The 26761-nt window shown below is 38.0% G+C and overlaps 1 protein-coding gene across 11 annotated transcripts in view; it reads left to right on the plus strand.

Annotated features, from left to right (window-relative positions):
• mtd (TLD domain-containing protein mustard) overlaps positions 1 to 26761 on the plus strand; it is a 652551-nt gene that overhangs the window by 439767 nt on the left and 186023 nt on the right. For all 11 annotated transcript variants that reach the window (XM_083130051.1, XM_083130056.1, XM_083130052.1 and 8 more), the window contains 5 exons: positions 3318 to 3540; positions 5345 to 5523; positions 9794 to 9984; positions 10626 to 11502; positions 26271 to 26413. In XM_083130051.1, coding sequence (XP_082986177.1) covers positions 3318 to 3540; positions 5345 to 5523; positions 9794 to 9984; positions 10626 to 11502; positions 26271 to 26413 — 1613 coding nt within the window. The remainder of the gene's footprint in view (positions 1 to 3317; positions 3541 to 5344; positions 5524 to 9793; positions 9985 to 10625; positions 11503 to 26270; positions 26414 to 26761) is intronic.

Genomic DNA, 26761 nt, shown 5'->3' on the forward strand with positions numbered 1-26761 from the left:
TTCATGCTGTTACTACATTGATCTTTCTTGTGTTAAATACAAAAGATTTTTCGTTTGTCTGTATTCTGTTCATTTTGTAATCTGTTTATTTTAAATCTTGACAACAGACAGCTCGTCTATTATTCTAACATTCTTGACGCAATAGAGAATTCTCCAGCTTTCACGTTGAAATCCATTGTATACGTATTTTAGCTACATAAAGTACATTTTGTATTTGAATTATTATTAAAGTTAGATATTTACATATCCAACACTTTTAAGTGGCGGTCCCTGGATGCAAGTATTGTAATAAATTATAATTTATAATTATACTAAAAGACCGTTGATGAACAACTTGTAATAAACATTTTTATGCACTTAAGATTAAAAAAAAATCTCAAACATATAAGAGGTACTAGCATACGCAGGATTTTTTCGTAGAGGCTGGAATTGTAAAATGGATTTCACATAGTTGCATTTTAGGAAGGGGGGGTATACTGTAAAATATTTCTTAATTATCACTTTTAACCGTAACTAAAAAATTATTTGAAGACAAAATTGGTAATCGGGTGGGGGTCATTTAAGGGCAGGTTGCATGTATTACTTTGGTTTTTCGTGGTTCATTTTCCTCTCAGGAGTGACTTTTGAGGAAGTACCCAAATGCCAACCTCTCGGTAACTGCAGCCTTGCAGGCCAACAAGGCTCTGGCGTCTGTATAGTCCTCTGTAGGGTTGTGTGTTGTCTTGTGTTCTGTCCATATGGTCTGAATGTCCCTTTACAGCCATAGCTTTTAACTAGGTAAGGGGATTTTAGTCTCCTCTGAGACAGATATTCAGGATCTCGTATAGTGTGACAGATGCAAATAGCCTAAGTATTGATTGATTGATTCACCTTTGGGGATTACAATAATCCATGGTTTCGTCAATGTTATATGATTTTTAACATTTTTGTAAGCAATACAATATCATTTTCACATAATTAAAATTGTACAAATACTAAATACAATAGCTACATTCTTGCAAGGGTACATTTTTAAAAATAATATATGGAATCATTACTATCTTATGCACTTACACACATACATAAGTGGATATTCATAGACACACATACACATGCATATATACACACTGAGTGCTCACTGAATTGCGACCACCCCTTCAAACAACAAGGAACGGCAGCTGCTCTGATCACATGACCACCCCGACTAGAAGTATCGTGGTTATGGTTGATGTATAGACACAACGCTACATGTTAGTCGAACAGCACACGTTAAAATGGGAGGTGGTCACGATTTAACATCGTTGCAAATGGGCATTATTTTGGGTGCCCGAGCATCAGGTGCATCAATAACCCAGTCATCGACACTGGTCGGATGGCCCATTCCAGTGTAGTGAAGGTGTACAGAGAGTGGCAAGAAAACTGGGCAACGACCACCAAGAGGCAGAATTGCAAGGGTGTATGGAATATGACACCGTGGGGAGAGCGTCAAGTCAAACGGCTCGTGACAGCTGAACGCACCATCAGCGTCCGGTAATTATGGAACCAATACAACAGTGGTTGCAGAGTGGGTCCCACGCAACTGCGTGGTGCACAGTGGCACGCTTGAAGTTCCACAGCATACTAGACCCACTCCTCCAACTTCATCTCGTTTGGGCCCACGAGCATGCTGATTGGACCGTGGACGATTGGAAAAGGGTGTTTTGCTCCATGGCACTGCTCTAAAGTACAACCAAGGAATTCAGTAGCTGCACAGGTGTGGATAGCCTTCTTGAAAGGCCAGCCTTAGCATTAAGCCAGTTTTGTGCCTTCAGCACACCGGTGGAGGAAAGTGGAGTCCCTACGTGTGCACATCGCAAATTTGTCTACTGCTCAGCCCTCAGAAAGCCACATCAACACCAACAGTAGTTCCGCACGCACCGAAAATTCTCCTCCAAGGTTTGACGTCAGCAAGGTAATATACAACCCCTCAGGTACCCCACAGACCATTACCTTCCCAACCAAAAACCCGAGAATTGACGTGTCCATGAGTAGGTCCTACTAACACAAGACTTGATAGGCTACTTGTAGCCAAAAACACCCGTACCTTCTCATTCTGATCTTCCCTGCCGCTTGCGGCCTCGTAAGGATAGTAACCACTAGGATGTGTGTTTTTTATCCCTCTTCAACATGATTTTTTTTTTTCGCACATCAGAATCTAGACGAAGCTTTGCATAGTAGACGCAGCCGAGGTTTTACAAGTTTACTTGGTTTTACCCTTGGGAGATTCCCTTCTTTTGTTTTTCTTTCTAGTTTGGAGTTCTTTTCAACATCTATTCTACTTTCGCCGCCTGGTAAAAATCTCTTTCAAAGATTGAAACCAGGTTTAAACAAATCCCGATGTCATGTAGGTAGTTAGCATACTAATGCATGCCAAGCATGAAGGAAGGCTTCCCCAAGGGAGAAATCCAGGTTGACTGGATCTATTCCGAAGGGAAGACTGCACCTAGGCAAAAGACCGAACATGGGGCTATGATGTACTCAAGAGCACATAAAAAAAACCAAGCGAGGTCTGCGCCTTTGGGGGCTGTTGCCGGTTGACTCTGGTTGGATGCCACTTACCCCCCCCTGCAAGCCCTTTGGGGGCAGGGATTTTTCCTTCTTTCTTTTTTTTCTGATGAATCGCTTTTTGTTACACTACTGTGACGGCCGTGTGCGTGTGTGGCGCCAACAGCACAAGGCTATGGACCCTTCCTGCATGGTGAGTCATGTACAGGAGGGTGGGGGCGGCTGTATGTATGTGTATTGGAAGGGAGGTGTTAGGGGACCACTTACACCCCACACGGGGACCACATTTTCCAGGACGACAATCCACGGTGCCACCAAGGCAGGGATGTACTTGCTTGGCTGGAGCAACATTCCACAGAGATGCAGAATATGAATTGGCCCGCTAACTCCCCTGATCTTAATCCCATAGAACATCTGTGGGATGTTGAGGACGAGCTCTTCGAACCTTGCATCCTACACCGACGCTAGTTGGCTCGTTATGGGATACCATCAGGAATATATGGTGTCAGATCCCCATGGAGACATATCAGCTCCTCGTGGAATCCATGCCACGTCGCGTCCAGGCCGTCTGCCGAGCTAAAGGTGGACCAACAAAGTATTGGGTAGGTGGTCCCAATTCAGTGAGCACTCAGTGTATATAGATTCAAATAAAGTGGAATAGATTTCCTTGCAGTTGTGCTTCAAGGTATGCAGCTACAAAATAAAAAGAATGTTTTAGTAACATTAAGTGTTGAAGCACCCACAATTTTAATTTCAATCAATCAATTGTTAATTCGATTTATCTTCTCTTCCAGGTGCAAGCATCGGATACTCTGACTTCCGTTGCTGCCCGGTTCGACACCACCCCTTCGGAGTTGGCAAAGTTGAATCGGCTAGCCACCAGACTCATCTTCCCGGGCCAAGTCCTGTTCGTGCCGGACAAGGAGAAGTCCAAATCCACGGAGGATGAGCAGCAGGTGTCCACGCCGACGGAGAACAAGTCGCAGGAGCTGTCGCTTCCGCCTGCTGAAGAAAAGGGTAAGGCTGCTTTCAGACTGAAGCGACACGTGACACATGTCGCTTGGGAACGAGCCAATAACAGCAACGTTGCACACCGTAGTAGCATAACAGGCTGCACAACCTTGCGTGTGAAATCTCCCTAAAGAACGATGCGTCTGCCTGTAATGGGCAACGCAGTGTTGCCACATGAAAGGAAATATCCCCCGGTGCAGGAAAATTCAGATAAGAATTTAGGTCAAGACTATAAAAGAGAAATTTTGTGTGAAATATCAAAATTAAAGGGAAATTTCAAGATATCGGATTCATGTGCTAGATTTAAGCTCTTCCAAGTGTGAAATACATTTTCCCTGCTTTAGTCATGTAAATTATTCCCATCAAAAAAGCATAATGCTTTAAATTTAGCTTAGGAACGATTAATACCTACCATTTATCTAACTTTTAAAAGTATAAGAAGGGAACTAGTGTAAGCCTAATGGTAACTGTTATTTGGTATATTTTGTTAATATGTACAATAATTGTGTACCAATAATCTTCATTTTCCATTATTTTCATTCAGTCCATCACTTCAAGCATTTGCTATAGGTCATACAACATAAAAACTTATGACCAAAATTTTCCTCCCAACTTTCAAACATTTTTCTTGAACAAGATGTAAGAAAGTTAATTACAAAAAAAAATAATAATAACTATGCATTTCAGTATATTAACTGTATGAATGTAGCATGTAAATGGTTATGCCTAATGAGTACATATCTAGTGGATCAACTAGAAGTGTCTCCATAATGATACAATAATCATAGCAATAAATAATATTTTTTATTAACCTGTGGGAGTCGTTTCCAGGCTATGCTGTATGAAGAACTGCAATGTAGCATGCAGTGCTTCACTGAATAGTAACTTTACAGACAAGACTGTACTCAATATCATGACATCTTTTGTAACTATTATACACAATTCCTGTGTCCTCTCAGGCTTGCATTTGGTCAAGCTGTTACTCCTGATCAGACTTCTCAGCAAGGCACCTGGGTACCATAAGAGCAAGCTCTGACGTGGTCTTTGGTGTGAGATCTATGCCTTTTACTTTTTGAAATGAAACACTTCACGATTAGTCTGCCTGGGATACCAGCTTTACAGTAAGCAGGATTAATTGTCCTTGGGTTAACAAATTTGGCCATTTTTATACTAAATTCTTGTTTACATAAAACCAAGACAAACAAAGTTAATGTGGAATTTCAGCAAATTTCAGGCGAAGCCAGGCTGGCTCGGTAGCTCAACTCAGGTGGTAGAACAATGGCACAGTATGCCAGAGACCCAGGTTCGAGTCCTGGTCGAGCCTGCATTTTTTGCTGAAATTCTACATAGTACATCTCCTGTGTGAACCAAATCTCAATGAGCAAAGTTAATGTTTACACATTGCTAAGGTTGAACCAAGTTACATCATGCAGTTTTACAATATACAGGCTTTTACATAAAATATGTAGTTCTTCAAGTAGCATACCTCTTTTCAGATAATTTTCCAAGCATTTTAGACATCGCAAAGCTTTTATTTCAATCTTAAAAATGTAAATCAGAAATTTCTCTGGAATATTCTATAGCACAGATTACATCCCCAGATGTTTCAAGTCACAATTAAAAGATGACTCTGGTGACACAACTATTTCCACTCGTGAGTATTGATCAGGTTCCCCCACTTTGCCTTCCTCTGCCGAGAAACAGAACAAAAGATAATGAGTGTGTGTGTGCATGTTTGGTTGTCACACATGAAATAATACCAAACATAAGTTTTGACACTGCATGTTTCACATTTGCATACATTTTTCAGAGATTCTGGACAGCTTGAGACCAGTATCTCCAAAGCCAGGGCACATTGAGAAGATCAAGACGCCATCCTCTCCAACAGATTCTTCTGTTCCTTCCATAGATCTGGATGACAAATCTCTAGACAGGGAATGCCTGGAGAGGTTTCTGAAGATCAATGTGCGCCACATCACAGATGGACAGGTGAGGAGTTATAGAATATCAAAGTCAATTCTAATAATGTTTATATTCCGTATCATGCTCTTAGAGAGCTTTCAGACTCTCTTGGAAACCAACCCTTAGAAATAAGTTCAACATTTTGAACTTAAATGGCACAACAAGCTGTCCATGCCGCTCGGAGTGAGCTATTTTTTTTTTCAGTGGTGTGCTTTCTTGTAGCCTGAAGGGTCTTGTGTCTCTTATCACTTTGGTTTAAACCCCCTCCCCCACAAATTGACATACTTGTCATAGCAGGGAGCAAGCTTTTGTTTGCAATCACCGTGGAAGTCAAGTGATGTGAGCCACCTTGTAATCCATTGTAGGCAACCACCTGCCAAAATACTTCTGGCAGTTATATTTCAGTGAAAACTTCATGAGGAATTGTGTAAGAGGGCCAAAAAGGTCTGAAATGGTCAATCGAAATTTCTCAAGCATTTTTTGTTGACCTTCTGCCCTAGTCCATTCACCACTCTCAATCAACCAATTTTGTCGTTATTGGTCCACCAATTTGAGAATATATGGCACCATTCTTGCTCATTGCGTTCACTCCGTGTGGGAGAATTCACACCCAAGCGACAGGCGATACATGCTGCTTAACTACAAGCTAATCAGCGGCAACATTTCACACCATAGTGGCATGACCAGCTGCACAAGCCTGCGTTCGATTGGTGAAATCCTCAAGCTGCAGATTTATTTGAATTACTCTACAGTTCAGCTAGGAGAAATCTTATCACTGAGAATGCCTCTGAGCTGTGCATATCCTCAGTTGCGACATACACAAGCTGTTTTGAGACGTGTGCCAAATATCCTTCTACCTCAACCAGATGCATATGGAGTCATGCTACACTGTTGTACAACGTGATACGTTTACTTAAGCATTGACTTCTCCACACACCCTTAAAACCCCGAGATTTTTTCACAAAATCCCAATTTATGGTCAGTTTTGCACTAAATTCACTCTTTATAGCTTGCTAAGAACAACTGTACGCGCTCCGCTCCCCCTGTGCAGATGGACAATTCTGGATAAACACCTGACTTCAAGTACTGCAGACGAACAGAGGTTACTTTTTGGATAGCCCTCGTATATAAGGATAGCGGCTAAATTAAATAATTCACGTAGTGAGGATTATTATGGATTTTCTAATTACGTACTTAAAAATGAAACAGATGTAAATAAGAATTGGGAGCACATACGTAATGCAATAGAATCAGCAGCTAAAGAAAGTATAGGATACCATAAACCGAGAAAAAGTAAGCCATGGTTTGATAATGAATGTCATAATCTAATAGAAATAAGAAATCAGGCTAGACTTAGGTGGTTAAATAACTCTGATGATACAAATCAAGGCCAAGACGAAGATGGAGGGACAACGTTGAGATGGACCTAAGGGAAATCGGTAGGGATGGAAAAGAGTATATAGATCTTGCTCAAGATAGGGAAAAATGGAAGGCCTGTGTTGCTGCAGCCATGAACCTTCGGGTTTAAGAAGGCTAGAGAGTTAGTTAGTTAGTTAGTCGTACTTAAAAATATTATTCATGAAATATTATTACCACTGACCTACCTTATTAATTTTATGATAACAGAGGGTACCTATCCAAATAATCTAAAATTTTCAGTTACAATATCTTTACATGAAAGTGGTGAATTAACATCTCCAAACAATTATTGACCTATATAAATAGTAACTATATTTTCAAAGATAACCGAGCATTCCATAAAAGAGCAATTATGTAACTACCTTGAAGGTAATAAGTTAATATCTGACAGTCAGTTTGGCTTCAGACCAGGTCAGTCAACAATAAAGGCAGTTGAAAGTCTGGATAATGAAATAATAACTACCTTTGAAGCTCGTGAAATAACATGTGCTACACTGATTAACTTGAGTAAATATTTGACACAGTATCCCATGAAATATTGATAACCAAACTACAGTACTATGGTATGAAGGGTGTTGAATTGGCTCTCATCAAATCATATCTCACAAATAGACACCAACTGGTAAAGGTCGAGGGGCAACAATCTGACTTGCTCGAAGTTGTAAGTGGTGTTCCCCAGGGATCAGTTCTGGGACCTTTACTCTTTCTTATATATATGAATGACCTCCCCAGCTGCTTTCCATGTAAAACCATCCTCTACGCAGATGATACAACATATGTTACTGCTGGAGATCTCAATATAGTACACAATATAGTAATAATGAAATTAAAAGGATATTTACTCAATGGTTAAATGAAAATGAACTCATACTTAATAGTAATAAAACTCAAACCATATATTTTTTCTTGAATAAAATAAAATAGGTGAAAATATAAATAAAAAGCAATCTGTCAAGTTGCTAGGTATTCATCTTGATCCCAAACTTACATGGAATGTTCACACCGAAGTAGTAAATTATGTTGTGTAATATTCCAACTCCGTAAACTGAAATTGTGTGTAAGTGAGAGCCAGATTATTGATGCATACTATGCTTTCTTTCATTCCCATATACAGCATGGTACAATACTGTGGGGACACTCAGCTGGAGCTTCCATGGTATTCCATGGCAAAAGAAGGCAATAAGGTGTATCAAAGGTCTAACAAACTTGGCATTGTGTAAACCTATTTTCAAGGACCTTAAGATCATGACAGTTCCTTCATTATATATTTATTCTGTACTATCATTCATAAGAGAAAACATCTCTCTGTTTACAGAACGTAACACAGTACATAATTATAATACTATACTTGCCGCAAAATTAGTTTGGTATTGAGAGCTGAAGGAAGCATATCGTGCGGTACGGTACGGTACGTAGTGCAGCCATCTGACACTGTGTCGAGAAAACGTGTTATGAAAAGGAACAACAATGATGAAATTTGTTATTGTTTTCTCTCTTCATTTCCATCTCCCTTACAACATGAACAAATTAATGAAACGAGAATTGTTTACAGGTTACCTTTTCAATCCATTCTGAAAGTATTGAATATATACACTTTCAATAATTATTTATTTCCGAAGTCGCCGTTAAAGTCTGCCTATCTTTCAATTATACTGCAACTGAAGTGCACAAAAGTGCAGCTGGTGGGGCATCTGACTTTCACGCGGGAGACCGCGGTGCTTTGTGGAACTTTTTCAAATATTCCGAGCGGCAATCCCATGGTACCCTCAGGGGTATCATCAGTCCATCTTTTATTCACTCTATGATTGGCGTTTACCCAGATTTATTCAAGGCAAACGATTTTGTCAAAATTGTGCTTCGTAATTTCCCTGAGGAATGTACATCGCCATGCAGAAATGTAAGGTTTTCCATCAGTATTTTGTGTCCATTAATATTTTTTGTATGAGAATCCCAGAAATTTTATGACTGTCCATAAAGATGTTTCCCCACCTTGAAAAAATCCCAAATCTTTCAAGGAAACGCACAGTTTCCTAACAGTGGAATGATCTTTCCTCTTATAATAAGTAAATATGGCGACGAATATTTGGACCTAAAAGGGATGAGGAGACAGGTGAGTGGAGAAAGTTACATAATTTAGAACTACATAATTTGTATTCATGTCCAGATATTATTAGAATAATTAAATCAAGAAGACTTAGGTGGGCAGGCCATGTGGCAGGAATGGGAGAGGAAAGAAGAGTTTCTTGTTGGGAAACCTGATGGTAAGAGACCTGTAGTAAGACCAAGACGAAGATGAAGGGATAACGTTGAGATGGACCTAAAGGAAATCGGTTGGGATGGAAAAGAGTATATAGATCTTTCTCAGGATAGGGACAGATGGAAGGCCTGTGTTGCTGCAGCCATGAACCTTTGGGTTTAAGAAGGCTAGAGAGTTAGTTAGTTTACTATATTATATATGTATGACACTGTCTATTACAACTTGAGGTTGCTTAATGACAATAAAGCATTCTATTCTATTCTGTGTGTTGTACTAGTTTAAGATAAAAATCAAAGCCAAAGTTCTTGCACTGTTTTAAATTATTAATAGAAGTTATCTGTAACTCGGTTACTAAGTTACAAATAGTGATTTGCCCCCAAATATTGGGAAACAGTCAAGGGTTATTTTACTCTGTATGCTAGGAAACATTGAAAGTTAGAAATGAAATGCAGTGGAATGTTGATTTTATGTTTTTTTCAGGGGACCATGCTGAAAAAACTTAAAATCGGGGAAAATGTAAAATCGGGGTTTCACTGTATGTAACCAATTTCTTACCAGAGCATCTAATGTGTGAGGAATTATCCAGACTTACTGTAATTTTAACTGCACTTTTCTTTGCAGGGTGTGGTCTCCGGAGTTTTACTAGTCACCCCCAACGCTGTTATGTTTGATCCCAATGTGTCGGATCCATTGGTCATTGAGCATGGGGCCGAGTCCTATGGAGTTATTGCACCCATGGAATTCGTGGTGAATGCGGCCATCTACTACGATATTGCTCACATGCGGGTTCGTCACATGCCAGATGTTCCAAGGCAGGTTACAATTTTATTCATTTTGTATTTTGTGCTTATTAAAGGCTCACTTGATCTGTGTTATAATAATTTTAAAGCATGATGACGATATTCAAAATTTTTAAAAAGTTATATTTGATATATTTCACTGACCTGGTTTATTGCATCAATTCTTATTTATTGTGTATTATAAATATACTCCAATTACTTCAAGCAATATTGAATGTAGTTTCAGTTAATATCAATCTATCTATATAGGAACAACAGTAGAGATCCACACTCCAACACTTGAAAGAAAATTTGGTAATCAATTGTTTTGGTAACAGAAAATAAACCCATTTTTTATTTAAATTTTGCATCACAATTAATGTCACATAAGCCTGATGGCATTTTATTTAGCTAGACGAGTCACTTGTTTAATAAAAAATGGTATTTGTTACAATTGTAAGTCCATATTTAATACCATAATTTGATTACTTATCTAACACATTTTAGTACATATAAATCCGTTCCCTAATAGTTCTCATTTCTGTTTTTTACATGAGTTTTGTTTGATTTTCGACATTTCCATCCTTCAGGTTTATAGGTTACTTGTATTTGTATGTTACAAATTATGGACAGAATTTAAGCACACAATTAACATTTCTAATATTTTTTTTCAGGACAAACATTCCTAAACCAGAAATATATCACGCAAAGGACAGTGCTCTTAAGTCTGAGGACAAACACAATTCCACTGACACTTTGGACTCTGTAGTAAACCAGCATTCCCCAGGAAAAGATTCTCTACTGGTCAAAGATGAAACATTCCCCGAGCTTGCCCCACGATCATCCCCCGAGGATGACAACGAGAGCATCTGTTCCTGCGGTGCCGGTCCTCGCGAGGGTGATGCATTCCCAAAGGCGTTCGAGAGAGATCTTGTAACCCCGACCAATATTCTCCTCAACGGAGGGAGAGATTCCGCAGCTGCATCGTCTGGCACTCCCGAGTTGGTCCAAGGTTCCAGGGAATCGGCCATGGCAAGAAGCCTTCTGGATATGGTTGCTTCGGGTGACAGTTCGTCGGATGCAGTTTTCAAGCACGACATCATGTCCGAAAGCGCCGGAGCGGCTTGTGCAAACACTTCGTCTAGTGGTTCCGGAGATGTGTTCTTTGCGGTGCCGAGTGAGAAAAGTGAGAGTGGTGCGAGAAATGTCTGTGAAAATGTTGCGAAACTCAGTGGCCACGACTCTGGCATAGACATCCGCGACGCTGTCTCATTTAGTGGAAGTGACAAAGTTGCTCAAGAGGGAAGTGCGACTCCATATCCTCCTGCTCAAACTGTTTGTGAGAAAACGAGAGATTCTGATAGCGGTGCCGAGACGACTGAGTCAAGGTCGGACATTGCAGAAACGGAATCTTGTGATAGTGCAAGGAAGAAGACTTCGTCTGTTTCGTTCAGTATGGATTCGATGCAGGGGAAGGAAGAGCTTCTAGAGAAGGAGGGAGAAGTGGCAAAGGTTGAAGAAGAAAGCAAACATGAAAGCAAAAAGAATAAGGTATGTGTGTTCTATTAATAAACTAAAATAATTGCATGTAAATGAATACACTGAATTTTCTTAAATTTTAACCGCAACAGAGCCATTAAATAATGGGAACTGTTACAATTATGAGTGAGTGTCAAAAATTGGGCAGCATTGTTTGCAGTTCACTGATATTACGGATTTTTTTTTTTTAAAATCCAAGACTCCATAATGTAAGGTGCACCTAATTATTGCTTCAGCTTTTGAATAAAAGAAATACTTTCAATTTAAAATATACAGATGTACATACCAGTAATACTAGTATTTTATTAGTAGTATTAAATTTCTTTATTGGGGTCTCCCCGATGGCACAGTGGTAACGTCGTTGCCTTGTAATCAAGGGGTCCCGGTGGAGGCACATAGTGGTTCGGATCCCACTTTAAACTGTAGGTTCAGTCCCGATTAGCCTTACTGTGCATAAAGTGGACTTAAATCACCAAATCAATCCAATCCAATTTTCATTATTGGGCATTCATAGAAAATTGATTTTACTCCATGTAGGCTAAATAACAAAATGAATTAATCTGAAGATGATTACTGCTTTTTAATTGCATTAAGGTTTAAATGTTTGCAAATGCATATAATTTGCATGTTCCATCAACAAAAACTATATGCGTCTGTAGCCTATATGCTTCAGGCAGTTGAAGTCAAACTTTGATACATTTTAAAACATCACACACGTTAATATTTTCATGCATTCAGGCTATGTAATCATACTCAAGTTTATTTTATTTTAGCAAACACTACAGTGTGTTTCATAATCCAATCTCATGTCTAGAACCTTACATTTTATGCATGAAATGTTACACACTTAACTTTGGACTTCCCTTATGTTTTATATTTACCATTAGCAAAACTACCATTGCATGTACAGGTACCATTTTAATAATAACTCCATTAAGCCTTGTTTCCATGATTATGAAAAACTAAATATGCTGACCAAGGCAGTAATTTATTTTATTAAAAACATAAACTAACGTAACGTTTCAACCTTCTAGCAAGGTCTTCTTCAGACTCTGTATCAAGTACAAAAGTAACCAGATACAACAAGAAGGGTAATATATATACACACAAACATTACTCCCTCCAGACTATTTAGAAAGTTGTTTGGATGACTTTCACTTTCCAACTTTACTTTCACCTAAAAGGCTAAACACAATTACTTCCATATAGAATGTGGTTGGACTTTTTAATCTCATGCTCTTTTCCCTTCATTTTTCTTCCTTCTCCTCTCCTCTTTTTCTCTTGTCCTTTCCACTCTTTCCAACATCTTCTTCCATTCTTTGTTTAACTTCAGTCCCCCATTCCATATAAAGAATATGGAGGACAGAATCAAGAAAATATGCATGAAAGAATGTGAAAAAGAAGGCAAAATAAATAGCCTATGGAAACAGCTCGAAAAGAATGGCTATGAGAAGCAGGATAGACTGGACATAAACAGAAGAAGTAAGAAAACTGGCAGGGGAGAATTGGAAGAGAAAGAAAAAGAGGAGAGAAGGTTTGGAATAAGGAGTATGGGGAAGACCACAGAAAAGATATGCAAAGTGCTTAGGAAAGCAGGAATTAAAACTTACAGGAAGGGAGGGAGAAGCATCTTAGGAATAGCGAGGAATGCTAACAAGAAAAAGGAAAACAGAGAAGAGGAAGAAGAAGGGATTATCTACGAAGTAAAATGTAAAGAATGTCAGAGTGTGTACATAGGAGAAACGAAAAGAAGGCTGAAAGACAGGTTGAAACAACATAGGGATGATGTACGACTTAAGAGAGAGAGAAATGCAATATTTAAACACACGAGAGAAACAGGACATGACATAGAGTGGGATGAGGCTAAGCAAATAGGAAGGGAGAAGAGAATGCTAGTGAGAAAATGGAAGGAAGCCAAGGAAATAGAGAAGAAAGGCGAAGAAGACACAATGAACTGGAATGGGGGACTGAAGTTAAACAAAGAATGGAAGAAGATGTTGGAAAGAGTGGAAAGGACAAGAGAAAAAGAGGAGAGGAGAAGGAAGAAAAATGAAGGGAAAAGAGCATGAGATTAAAAAGTCCAACCACATTCTATATGGAAGTAATTGTGTTTAGCCTTTTAGGTGAAAGTAAAGTTGGAAAGTGAAAGTCATCCAAACAACTTTCTAAATAGTCTGGAGGGAGTAATGTTTGTGTGTATATATATTACCCTTCTTGTTGTATCTGGTTACTTTTGTACTTGATACAGAGTCTGAAGAAGACCTTGCTAGAAGGTTGAAACGTTACGTTAGTTTATGTTTTTAATAAAATAAATTACTGCCTTGGTCAGCATATTTAGTTTTTCATTTTAATAATATCAGCCCATGCCTTTTAATCAGTCTCATCTTCAATGTCATTATCACCATCATCTTCACTTGTATCCTTCCATAACAACTTGTCCCGTTCCATACATAGCATTTGTCAGGCAGCACTTTTCGAAAGATTTTTAGCCAATTTTCTATCAGGGATCCTTTTCCACGCATCGGAAATAGTGGAAGAGTCGAGGCTGATGCCTTTTTAATCTTGCATGAAAGCGTCGATCCTCTGAAGCTAACCAAGGTTTCTACCACTTAACGTGCATTACCCTTGCTTGGTTTGTTGACAGATAACACCGAGCAGATGAAGTTGGATTGTCATAACCTCCTGAAATGACCACCAAGTCACACCTGTGAGACAGCATTAAGAATACCTCCAGGTCGATGTTCCCAGATGCACCTCACCTAGTCTTTCATGAGTTCCTCTGTAACCCATGAACTTTTCTGAGCACGGATGTTGACATCTTGTGGAAAAACTTCATTTTTGATGCAGTTTTCTCTTTAGGGTCATGTGATTCCATGTGAAATCAACCAATGGAGAGGCACTTTTCAACCTCACATATTTTGATTCGTTTGAAATTTGGCATACTGGAAGGCCACCTGAGGTAGGAGACTATGCAAAGTTGCAGATCCATGTCTTTTGTATTTCCGGAATTACAGTGTTGCAAACTATGCAATTTTGACCATTTTTTCCATCTTGTTAACTTTAAATTCAATATTTTGGCTATCAGGGCACCTATAGAAGTACCTCGGATGGCATTGTAAATGTCTTGAAGGGCTCTTTCACATGAGATATTGCATGCCTATGCCAGAGTAAAACAATAATTGAATATGGCGCAAAGAAAACTTTGGTAGCCATTTTCTCAAAAACGGATGTTTTAATTTTTTTCAAAAAATTGTATGTCATGCATACACTATTACTCAATAACTGTACAAAATTTGAAAATGCGACCCCAATGGGATCCGGAGTTATGTTATATTTAGGGTAGGGTAGAGTAGGTTAGTTAATGCATGATAACAGATTTTGATAGACAAATACCTAATATTCAAAAGTAAGATTCTAACAGAAATGAAATATAATATTGTTTGAATTAACATACATACATCTAATGTTTAAATTTGCAGTTATTATAAATTCAGAGTGATTCAGAAGTCTGGTCCCATACGTAACTCTGTTATTAGTGCACATAGCGGAGAATGGAAAGAGGGAAAGTTGTTGGAAATAGGCGAGTTTCAATCTAAAGTGATTGAATTTTCAACGTATCATGCACCGTTCAGGCTGTACACTGGTACGAGCCTCATTGGTAGCCGAAAATGCCACATGTTTCGCCCTGAATACTGCATGGCATCACAATACTACACAGTTCAGGGTAAATTAAGAATTAATGATGATAATTACAGGTAAACTAAACAAATTTTTATACTAAAGTATAAAAATGTGAATATGGGACATGCGCAGTGGCACAGTGTGAAGTACTTACGTATTGCAGACTGATTCTCATTTGTGAGATTTTAGCCTTTTCTAGTGGTCTGGGAAAAGGAGGGGTTTGCACGTCACATGTTCACGTTTTTAATACTTGTTTATTTTGCCTGTAATTATTGTCATCTATTCTTAATTTACCCCGTACTGTATGGTTGCAATGTCATGCAGTATTCAGGGCGAAATATGTGGCATTTTCAGCTACTAATGAGGCTCGTACTAGTGTACAGCCTGAACGGTGCACAATACGTTGAAAATTCAATCACTTTAGATTGAAACACCTATTTCCAACAACTTTCCCCTCTTTCCATTTTCTGCTATGTGCACTAATAACGGAGTTTCGTATGGGACCAGACTTTTGAATCACTCTCAATTTATAATAACTGCGAATTTAAACATTAGATTTATGTAAGTTAATTCAAATAATATTATATTTCATTTCTGTTAGACTTTTACTTTTGAATATTAGGTATTTGTCTATCAAAATCTTTTATCATGCATTACCTAACCTACTCTACCCTACCCTAAATATAACATAACTCCGGATCCCATTGGGGTCCCATTTTCAAATTTTGTACAGTTATTGAGTAATAGTGTATGCATGACATACAATTTTTTGAAAAAATTAAAAGACCAGTTTTTGAGAAAATGGCTACCAAAGTTTTCTTTGCGCCATATTCAATTATTGTTTTACTCTGGTATAGGCATGCAATATCTCATGTGAAAGAGCCCTTCAAGACATTTACAATGCTGTCCGAGGTACTTCTATAGGTGCCCTGATAGCCAAAATATTGCAATTTAAAGTTAACAAGATGGAAAAAGTGGTCAAAATTGCATATTTTGCAACACTGTAATTTCGGAAATACAAAAGATATGGATCTGCAACTTTGCATATTCTCTTACCTCAGGTGGCCCTTCCAGTATTCCAAATTTGAAATTAATCAAAAAAATGCAAGGTGGTTGACCTTGTTGATTTCAGATGGAATGACCCTTTAGCAGAATGAATGGTTGTAGTTTATGAAAGGCATCCTCACACAACCAGTGGTGTTCTTTTCATAAATTTGTCATGCCAGCCATGACTTGCCTTAAAATTACCACGTATAATAACAAGCTATTTTGCAACATCATAGCCTTAATGTGAGGTGTCATAATTTTGCACCAGGCATGCATTTATTTCAATATCGTCGGAATGGCCACTGCTACTAAAGAAAATCCATGCATATTTAGAGACTATGAATTTCTCCGCATGTTGCAAGTGGAAGCAGTTTTTAAAGTTGATTATTAAGCTAGATACTGTGTTTGAAAAATATGATGAATAAGTATTTACAGAATTCAATGTATTCCATATGGAGAAAGAACTTGAAATTAAAGTTACGGGTAAACAAATGTGAGTTTAGACTCTTTCTAGCAAAAATATCATTTTCAATGGATCCTCTACCTGATCATATGTTTTTTTTCCACCATCGGAAGTTTGATATTCTCAAGAAAACGAACTAAATAATTCCCCCATAAGTGTAATGCATTTCTCCTTGCCTCATATGGCCATTCTGGCAGTGTTACCAACCTGATGAGCATAAAAGAGCTAAATTTCACCTTAAATTGAGCTAAAGTTTTCTTTCAAGGAGCTAGATTTAGGAAGGCTGGATAAAGTGGCTCCATTCGCAATTTCAGTTGTCAAGAGGGTAGGGGCGTTGCTATTACCGGTAACTTTAAAGTGATGACAATCTATTCTTAGTTTTCACCGTGTAGATCTGACAGCATCACCCATCTCAATAATGATCGTATGAAATTGAAAATAAGGGATTCCCTGATAACAATATTGTCATCTTTACCTCAGCCACGGCAATATATAAAAGTAGCTGGGGAGTTAGGAGAAGGTTGGGTGACGCAGCTAATATAACAATATCACGTCACGTACAAAATGTATACTCATGGCAAAAGCTGGTCTATCGGATCCAGGGCTAAGGATGGCATCATAGTGGGGCAGGTGTCAGTTACAGCCAAACAAGTGCACGAAAGAGCCAGATCTGGCTCCAAAAGAGCTAAGTTGGCAACAGTGCTCCCCAGCTGCATGAAAGAGAAGGACCTAGGGGGAATTGTCCCTCTCCCCCTTAACTGATAAGAACTCATGACTAACTTGTAATCCTGTTGATCGCTGCTCCTTCATGAACCTTCAACTTCAGGGTGTCATTCTTTCTTATCTCCTTATAGCCTCCTCGAGGGTGCAGTGGTAGCATCTTCGCCTTGTAATCAAAGGGTCCTGGGTTTGATACCTGGTGGAGGTACAAGTGGTTCGGATCCCACTTTAAAACTGTAGGTCCAGTCCCGATTAGCCTTACTGTGCATAAAGTGGACTTAAGCACCAAATCAATCCAATCCAATTCTTAGCTCCTTAGAATGACTGCCTTTTTTGCAGTCATGTATACTTGAATCTAAAATGTCATCGAATCCAAGGCACATAAATTTTAAATATCCAAAATCTGAAAAAGGATGAACCTTAAGATTCAAAGAATTACTGTATGTAATTCCCAAACATGGGAGAGTGTAGATTCTAGGTCTGTTTTGGCCTTGAAGACTTGAGCAGAATGACAAAAAATTAAAAATCACAAGTTTTGGGCAACTAATGAACTAACAAATGAAAAAGAAATATCCTCATGTGATGGTCATATGTGTTTGTCCATATCAACTATTGGCATTTTGAAAAGTACGATAGCTACAAAGGAAAAATATTATGAATTAGTACACATACCAAATAAAAGGTCAAGACAACATAAATTAACTCCAGTCAGCCTCTCTGCTTGCAGGTGATGGGCAAGAGTTGTTGTAAAGTCTGCTCGGAAACTAGCAAATCAATTTCTAAAATCTTACAAAATTGAATGCTTTGCAGATCCTAGTTTAATACAACATAGCTTGTAGGCTGTGAGCCTAGGAGTGTTCATTTAAACGACCTATTTGTTTATTTTATAAACACCTGGCTTAACAACAACAAGCTTTCCCTGAATGTTAATAAAAAAGTTCTAATAAATTTTAATCCAATAAAAACAAACAAGAAACTTAAATGTAATTATTAACAATGAAGTTGTCAAAGAAAGCAATGCAATAAAGTTCTTCGGAGTATGGATAGACACAAACCTGTCTTGGGACATGCAAATTACTATTTTAACTCAAAGGTTAAGCATGCTCTTCTACATGATGAGAATTCTGAGAAATGTTTTATTTTTAAATAATTTAAGGACAGTATATTTTGGACAGATTCAACCTGTACTTACATATGGTATCTCTTTCTGAGGCATTTCACCCAAAATGCAGAAAATTTTTATTTTGCAAAAACTGATATTAAAAATTATGAAAAATGTATCACTCTCAAGCCCAACGAAACAAATTTTCAAGGAATTTCAAATATTACCTCTTCCATGTTTATACATATTAGAAACATTGTGCTTTATTCATACAAATTCTGAAATCTTCTAAAAAAATCTGGACGTCCACAAATACAGCACTCGTATAACTCTCTCCATCTTTCAACTGTCCGCACATCCAGAGGAATTCAAGAATCATAATCCAACTAAATTTAAAATGGCAGTAAGGAGCTTGCTAATGAAGTATTTGTTATATAGCACAGAGGAGTACTTAGATTATATTTTTCATTAATAGATGTAACCTTTGATTTTTCTTCTCATTAATAGACATAACCTTGATTTTTCCTCTATTTTTTATGTTATTTTATACTGTTTTATACTTTTTAATATGCATAAGTATGTGTTAATTCCTTTGTACTCAAAATTATACATGTAATTTATACTGCGCACAACAGGCATCTGCCCTTTTACAGTGCACAGTATCTTTCAACAATTTAACAGCACGTTCCGACTCGCAGTGCCAACCTGGCAGTTTCCACAGTTTAACGGATATCGCTGTGTGCCATGCTGCCACATTCCGTGCTCATCTTTACTCTGCTGAATAAAAATCTGTGTAAAATCTGTTTCTCATTGTGAATTTAACTATGATAATCGATTTTAAAAACGGATGCAAAGAGCTTCGAAACAAGACCAATTTTGTATTTGTAGGACTACCCAGTATTAAGAAAAAATTGACGATAACTGGTTTTTAACAAATTTTTGAAATCTAAAAATTAAGATTTATGTTTAAAACGTTTCTGCCTACACCATACTAAAATTTTTAACATGGAAAATTTTAAAAATGGTCAACCAACTCGTCCTGGGCAGAGCCGTAGCTAGAGATTTCTGTGCCCGGGGCGAGAATAAATTTTGGCACCCCCTACACTCCCCTTGTCGAACTTCTACCATTGTTTTTTTAAGGGAGGTGTAGAAGCATTTGTTGTTGTGCCTTACTTAAATAATATTGTTCATTCAAATTGATGTTTCTTTTATGCTAATAATTGTAGCAGTTACAACTATAGAGTTGTTTGTACGTTGTTTGTACATATATTCTTCTGAATCAAGGATCATTATTGACCTCTCGGTATGCAGTGATAAAAAATCCTAGAAATGAAACTAATCCATGCAAAAAAAATATATCTTACCATATGAATAGCATATACACTATGTTGCCATTCATCACCGGACACCCCATACCAGTATGTTAATCTGGTCGCAGCACCACATCAGTATCGTGTAGGGCCACATTTCGCTGCAATGACATCTGCAACCCTTCGGGGAAGACTTTCTACTAATTTGCGATACGAGTCGACGGGAATCTTGCCCCATTCCTCCTGCAAAGCGGCAAACAGCTCAGTGGTGTTTTTTGGGCAGCATGGCCTGACTCTCAAGCGGCGCTCCAACTCGTCCCAAAGGTGTTCAATGGGGTTGATATCTGGACTTTGGGCTGGCCAATCAAGTTTTTGCACACCCATGTCCTCGAACCACGTGTTGATAATGCCTGCCGTATGACATGGAGCATTGTCATGCTGAAACAGGTATGGGCCAATACCGAATTGTTCCCACAATGTTGGTAGCGCAGAATTGTCCAGAACTTTTTGGTACGTATTGGCATTCATGTTTCCCCGAACTAAAACAAGAGGACCAAGACCATACCACGAAAAGCAGGACCACACCATGATGCCACCTCCGCCAAATTTCACTGTGGGTACGATACAGTCCTGTAAACAGCGTTCACTGGGCATACGTCCACACACGTCCATCGGACCGCCACATCTGGTAGCGCGATTCATCACTCCATAGGACGGATTTCCATTGTTCGAGAGTCCAGTGGCGGCGTTCCTTGCACCACTGTAACCCCACTGTAACCGACGGGTCTGTCCATATTGACTGCTGTAGCTGGTATGAGTGTATTCTCAACCAGCAAAGCCTTTTATAGGTTGTATGACGTGTACAGATGATCCCGAGCACTTTTTGAGGGGTGTCCGGTGACGAATGGCAACATAGTGTATATTTTGTAGGCAGCAGAAACACCTCTAAGAAAGATCATTAATGTAATGTAATGTTTTTTTTATTACATGAAATGTTCTTTACTTGCAATGTTCATATCATTGTAGATCTGTTTGCTTTTCTCAATAGCATTAGTCAACAATTGTTTCCCGATTAGTAGACAGAAAACTTTGTAGTCCCTGTAAGTGACTAACACCTACATCTATTGTAAGAGACTTTTCTTGTAGCTGTAGGTTAACGTCGTTAATAGCTCGAAGATATCAGCCCAGCAGAATAAGAACACAAGAAAGTTAAACTTCTTAAGGCTGTGTAGCAGGCATTGGCACCGTGTAGCTGTTTCGGGTGATTCTTTTGAGAGGTCACATAATTCCTCCAAAGCTGCACAGACATCCGGAAAGTGGGTACTTAAGAGTTTGTACTGCATTTGCTTTTGAAGACCACCTAGTTGCTGATTGACTCTTCACAGTAATATGAACATGATTTTTTAAAACACCCCAACGATGAGTTGATTCACTGAAAAAACCGTAAACATTTTGAATTGCTCCAAATCCGTTGACAGTTTCTGTGTCTGCCGAAGCAGCATGAACACCAACTAAATTTAACGAGTGTGATGCACGAGGAGCATAGCGAACTGTAGGAAACTGCTGAGAAATGCGAGCGTGAACACCAGAGTATTTCCCAGACATATTACTGGCATTGTCAAAGCACTGAGCACGGGAGTTTGGCATGGAAAGGCCATCATTCTGAACAGCATGTAAAATGTCTTCAGTTAAGGTAGCACCAGTTTTGTTGTCAGTAGTAATGAAGCCAATGTAACTTTCTTCGATTTTGCTCTCTCCATGTGAAGACACTGTAACGTAACGATAAATTTGGGACATTTGCTCTTTATGACTGAGTCGAGTCATACAAAATGGCAAAATATCTTGCCCTTTTAATGTCCTCAATTATTGCCTTACATACTTGATTCCCTGCTATGTGGACACGTTCATTCTGAATTTGTGGAGAAAAATATGTCTCAGCAAGATCTGATGGGGAGTGTATTATTGTTGACATGTGAGATTTTAACACATCGTCATATTTTGCCAACAACATAAATAGGTCCAATAAATTCCCATGTTGTTCTGTAGTCTCATCAGCTTTCTTCCACAAACCATCATCAGTGCCTTGTAATGCAAGATTTCTGGATGCCAGAAACAAAATACAGTCTTAATAGTGCCCGTAGTATATGCCTCCATTTCCCAGTTTCACTCAGAATCTGCTGTTGTAGCACGTTGTCTATAGCAGTGTTGGTCTTCAAATGTGACGATAGCTGCCCCCACTTGGCAAAAGCAGTTCTATGGAATTGTGAATTTTCGTGATCTGGAATTTGCGGATTAAGTTTACGCCAGTGGAAAAATCCTTCAGCGCGGCAAAACTGTGACGAATCTGATTTGGCAAAGAAGAAACAAGGAAGACAGTACACACATTTTCTGCTTGGAGAATAAGCTAACCAGGTTCTTTCAACTTCAACAAAAAAATCAATATCTTTGCAAACTGGTAATGATATTGCTTTAATAGGGTGCCAATACTTTTGAGGGGATCGCATGCATCCTTTATTACAAATAATTTTCAATGTTTTGCCTTCTTGCCATTTGGCACCCCCTTCCATCAGTGCCTAGGGCATCTCCCCTCTTGAAGCTACTGCTCTGGTGCTGAGCCATTTGGTATGGACTGACTCATATGCATTCTGGATAAGAACTATGGTCTTAGTACAATTTCTGTGAGCTAAAACTGGATAAACATCACAGTAATGCTTTTCTAATAATGTATTCAACATTTCTAATAATATTGTGTGTACTCACATTAGTAGTAATTTGTGAGTGTTTTAGGACCATTTGTCAAAAATATATCTTGTGTGCCAGTGAAAACATTAGTTCATACACCCAATACTGGAAACTGATATTTTTACTATTAAAAATATTACCTTTCTGATTTTTCAATAATTTGTAACTTTTAACATATTTGTTGGACATGTCTAATATTACATATTTGTCACATTGGACAAGGTATCTATCAGTTATAAAAAAATTGATTTATGAAGCAACCTGCTGTGGGTGATTTTGCGTGGAATGACCCACATGTAATTACTTGATCTGCTCTACCATCTTACCAATTTTCATGGAAACCTGAGATCGTTGTGTTGCGAGCTGTGATAATTTGTGGTAGAATCTTATATGAAGCTAAAATGAATGTAAATTTGTATTATCTTTGTGAATTGTAGTGCGTAAGCTTGAAAAATGCAATTGTAATTTTCCATATTTTTTCATGTATTAACTTTTAGTACACATTTGACATATTTTAGTTATTCATATGATTTCCACAGTTTCAAACATTTTCCAACATATATTCCATATTCATGCTATTACTAGATTTATCCTTCATGTGTTAAATACCTAAAGGTTTCCATGCATTTGTATTATGTATGTTCATTTTGTACTCTCTTGTTTATTTTAGAACTTGGCATTAGACTATGTGTGTGTATTTCTAAGATTCTTGTCAATGCAAGCTTAAGCTTTCGCGATTAAATCCATTGCATATTTTAAATATACTTGCATTACTTCATGTGATATAGAATGCAGTTTCAGTCAGTGATCATAACGCTACATTTTAAAAGTAGCTTCGCTACAGCTACAGCTACTCTTCCAAAATGTAGCTTCACTACAGCTACAACTACATTTACCAAAAGTAGCTCGCTACTCGCTACTTCGCTACTTTTTGCGCTACTTCTGCATAAAAAAATGAAAACAGCCATATGGGTATTAAAAAAAATCCCCTACTATAAGATTCTGTTATTTATTATCATGATTCCAGTCATTCGATAATTTTGATAGCAGTGTTACTTCAGTTACTTATTTTTACTATAGTTTTTGAGAATACCATACCTATGCAAGTGGCATATCAATTCAAATTTGATATATGAATATTGCAATTAGGGTGTTACCCAAATTAATTTGGTAGGATTACGTATTTATGTTCACATCAACATATTTTTCTTTAGAATAAATATTTCATTTTTGTAGACTGATATGAAGTCAGCATTTTGAATGAAAAGTACCTGTAGCCCTTTGACTACAAAAGGGCCCCAGGTTCGATACCCAGCAGAGGCACATAGTGGTTAGGATCCAGTCTCGATCAGCTTATCTATGCATAAAATGGACTCAAAACGAAAACTAGGAAAAACGCCAAGTTGGGAGGATGAGATTCTCCATTCCCCACACTGCTCATCATTCATCATTCTTCCTTGTTCTCACAATTAGCCGAAAGTGGCAGAAAGCGACTATAGATAAGAGAATAATTAAATAAACCATTCATCCTTCATTGTCATAATTGAGAGAAGTGGAAGAATAGATGAGGAGGTAAACAGAAGAGGATAAATGGATGGTGGACTATATCAAAGCGTTCGAAGATTAATATGGAACAGGGATGTACCTATGAAATGCAAGAAGGTAATATATAACACATACTATGTGCCATTAATTACATAAGGAGCAGAGACTTGGACAATGCCATAGAGAGACAAAGAAAAGATGCAGGCAGTGAAGATTAATTTTTTAAGGAGTATATTGAGGAAGGCTAGAAGAAATAGAATAAGGAATGAGGAGATCCGACAGACAGTGGGTGTGGTGAAGCTTCAGGACAGGATAGATCAGGCACAGATGAGATGGTTCGGACACATGAAGAGGGTGGATGCAGAAAGACTACCAGTAAGAGCTTACAATGTACAAGGAGTGGGAATAAGGCCAAGGGGGAGACCAAGATGTCAGTGGAAAGAGCAGATAGGGGAGAGTGTTAGCAGAAGAGGACAAGATTGGAACACCATGGAAAGAGAGGAGTGGTGGGAGACCAGAAAAATGAAGAGGCTTGACTTCTATGCCGACCCAGCCAGAGGCAGGAAACGGCGAAGGATGATGATGTCATGATTAGCAAAAGTTACAGAAAAGTGACGCAAAAGTGGGAGAAATATATAAATTTGAAAACTATGTATATTAACTAAAGAAAGACCTCCCCGATGGAGCAGTGGTAGCGTCATCGCCTTGTATTCAAGGGGTCCTGGGTTCGATACCAGGTGGAGGCACATAGTAGTTTCGGATCCAACTTTAAACTGTAGGTCCAGTCTGATTAACCTTACCGTGCATAAAGTGGACTTAAAACACCAAATCAATCAATCAATCAATTAACTAAAGAAAATTGTTGTTTCTGCAGGATACATACATACTTTTTGCAATATGATAAAATTATTGAGGAAACTGTCGTGTAAACCTGAGTGTTCTAAACGTATTGTAATTTTAAAATTTGTGAACAAATACTATCGCGAAAATAATTGTAATTCCAGAAACTTATCATTCTTGTAACAATAATTTTTTGCTGGCGAGATCCTATATACTGACGATGATCAATGCTGTTAACGTACTGAGCCATTTATTGCTGGCACTATTCCTTTGTCAGTGCAGTGGAAAATCCATCGCTCGTTTTTGCACTGCAAGTTGCGTCTTACACAGCAATTAATGACATTTTGGTGCTCTTACACCATGGATATCCACAGGATTTGTTCCGGGGGTGAAGCAAACGAGGCACTTTTTTCCAGTGGTGCAGCAAACGAGGCATGTTTCTCCCCAAAATAGCGATGCAGCTAAAAAACGAATATATTCATATATGTCAGTTAGTTATCTGGATATCTGAATTATTCAGATACTAATTAAATAAATTACGCAGATATCTAGAATCTACAGTCTAGATAATCTGTATCTCCATGTAATAGACTGTCTTTATAAACCTCCTGCAAAATTAAGGGTTACTGTCGATTTTTTCTGACGCTGTTGCCACATTCAAAATTCATCTCAAAATGCTGAGAAAAAATGTAGTTGTAGCGAAATTTTCACTACAACTACAGGAATTTTGTAGCTTCGCTACCGCTACAACTACATTTTTCAAAATGTAGCGTCGCTACAGCTACAGCTACTAATTTTGTAGCTAGCTACAGTAGCGACGCTACAAGTAGCTCGCTACTTCTCACCACTGGTTTCAGTCAATATAAATCTGTCTCTGGGGACAACTGGAGGAAATCCATGTTTTAGCACTAAAAAGAAAGTCTGGGAATCCATAGTGCTTTGGCAACAAAAAATTAAGCACATCTTGTGTGTGAAGTTTTCATTTATGTGTAAATATACCTATGTGCCTTCATATGATGATAAAATGATTTTCAGTTTGCATTACATGTAAGCCTGATGCATTTTATTTAGCTAGGTGAACTACTTGTTTAATGAAAGTTGATAATTTTCACAATTGTAAGTCCATATTTAATATAAAATAACTAAATATATATTTACATATCTAACACTCTTGTTTGGTACATGTAAATCCGTTCCATGATTATCAGATACCAGATTCACGTGCCCAAACTTTTAGGAACATTTTTTTAAAAAAAATGATGGTGTTAATTCAATTATAGAAACTCATCACTAATTCTGCATTGACTTATATTACTTTTTTTATTTGTAGGTTTTCAAACGACTCTCCTATCCTTTGTCCTGGGTAGAAGGGCTCTCGAGTGATAAGGAAAAGGACCCTAAGGAATCCGTAAGCGTTCCAACATCCGCAGATGCTCAGCAGCACTCTTCTATGTTCTCTAAAGTTTTTTCAAGGTAAACAACTTATAGTTGCAAGTGTTCATAAGAAGAACGTTAAGTATCCTAAGTTGCTTATGTATTAATATGAAATTCAATTTGCATTTACAGGTTCTGCTGTTATTACCTTGGCATAAACGTTTCAGTAGTTTTGAATGTTATTAATTACAAACTGGTTGTAACACACACGTAGCATCAGTTTCTATAATTACTTGACCGTGTAGTATATTTTTCATTGCGTAGTTCGTAACATAAAAGTAAATGCTGCAGCATTAACAAAGTTGTACCTCATGTTGCCTACATTAAAAAGAAAACTAAGATTTTCTTTCTTAAGGTTCACGCTTATGGAGATATTTGCATCTTCTC

Source organism: Lepisma saccharinum, chromosome 10 (genome assembly GCF_977018435.1).
Source record: "Lepisma saccharinum chromosome 10, izLepSacc3.1, whole genome shotgun sequence".
NCBI classification, from domain to species: Eukaryota; Metazoa; Arthropoda; class Insecta; order Zygentoma; family Lepismatidae; genus Lepisma; species Lepisma saccharinum.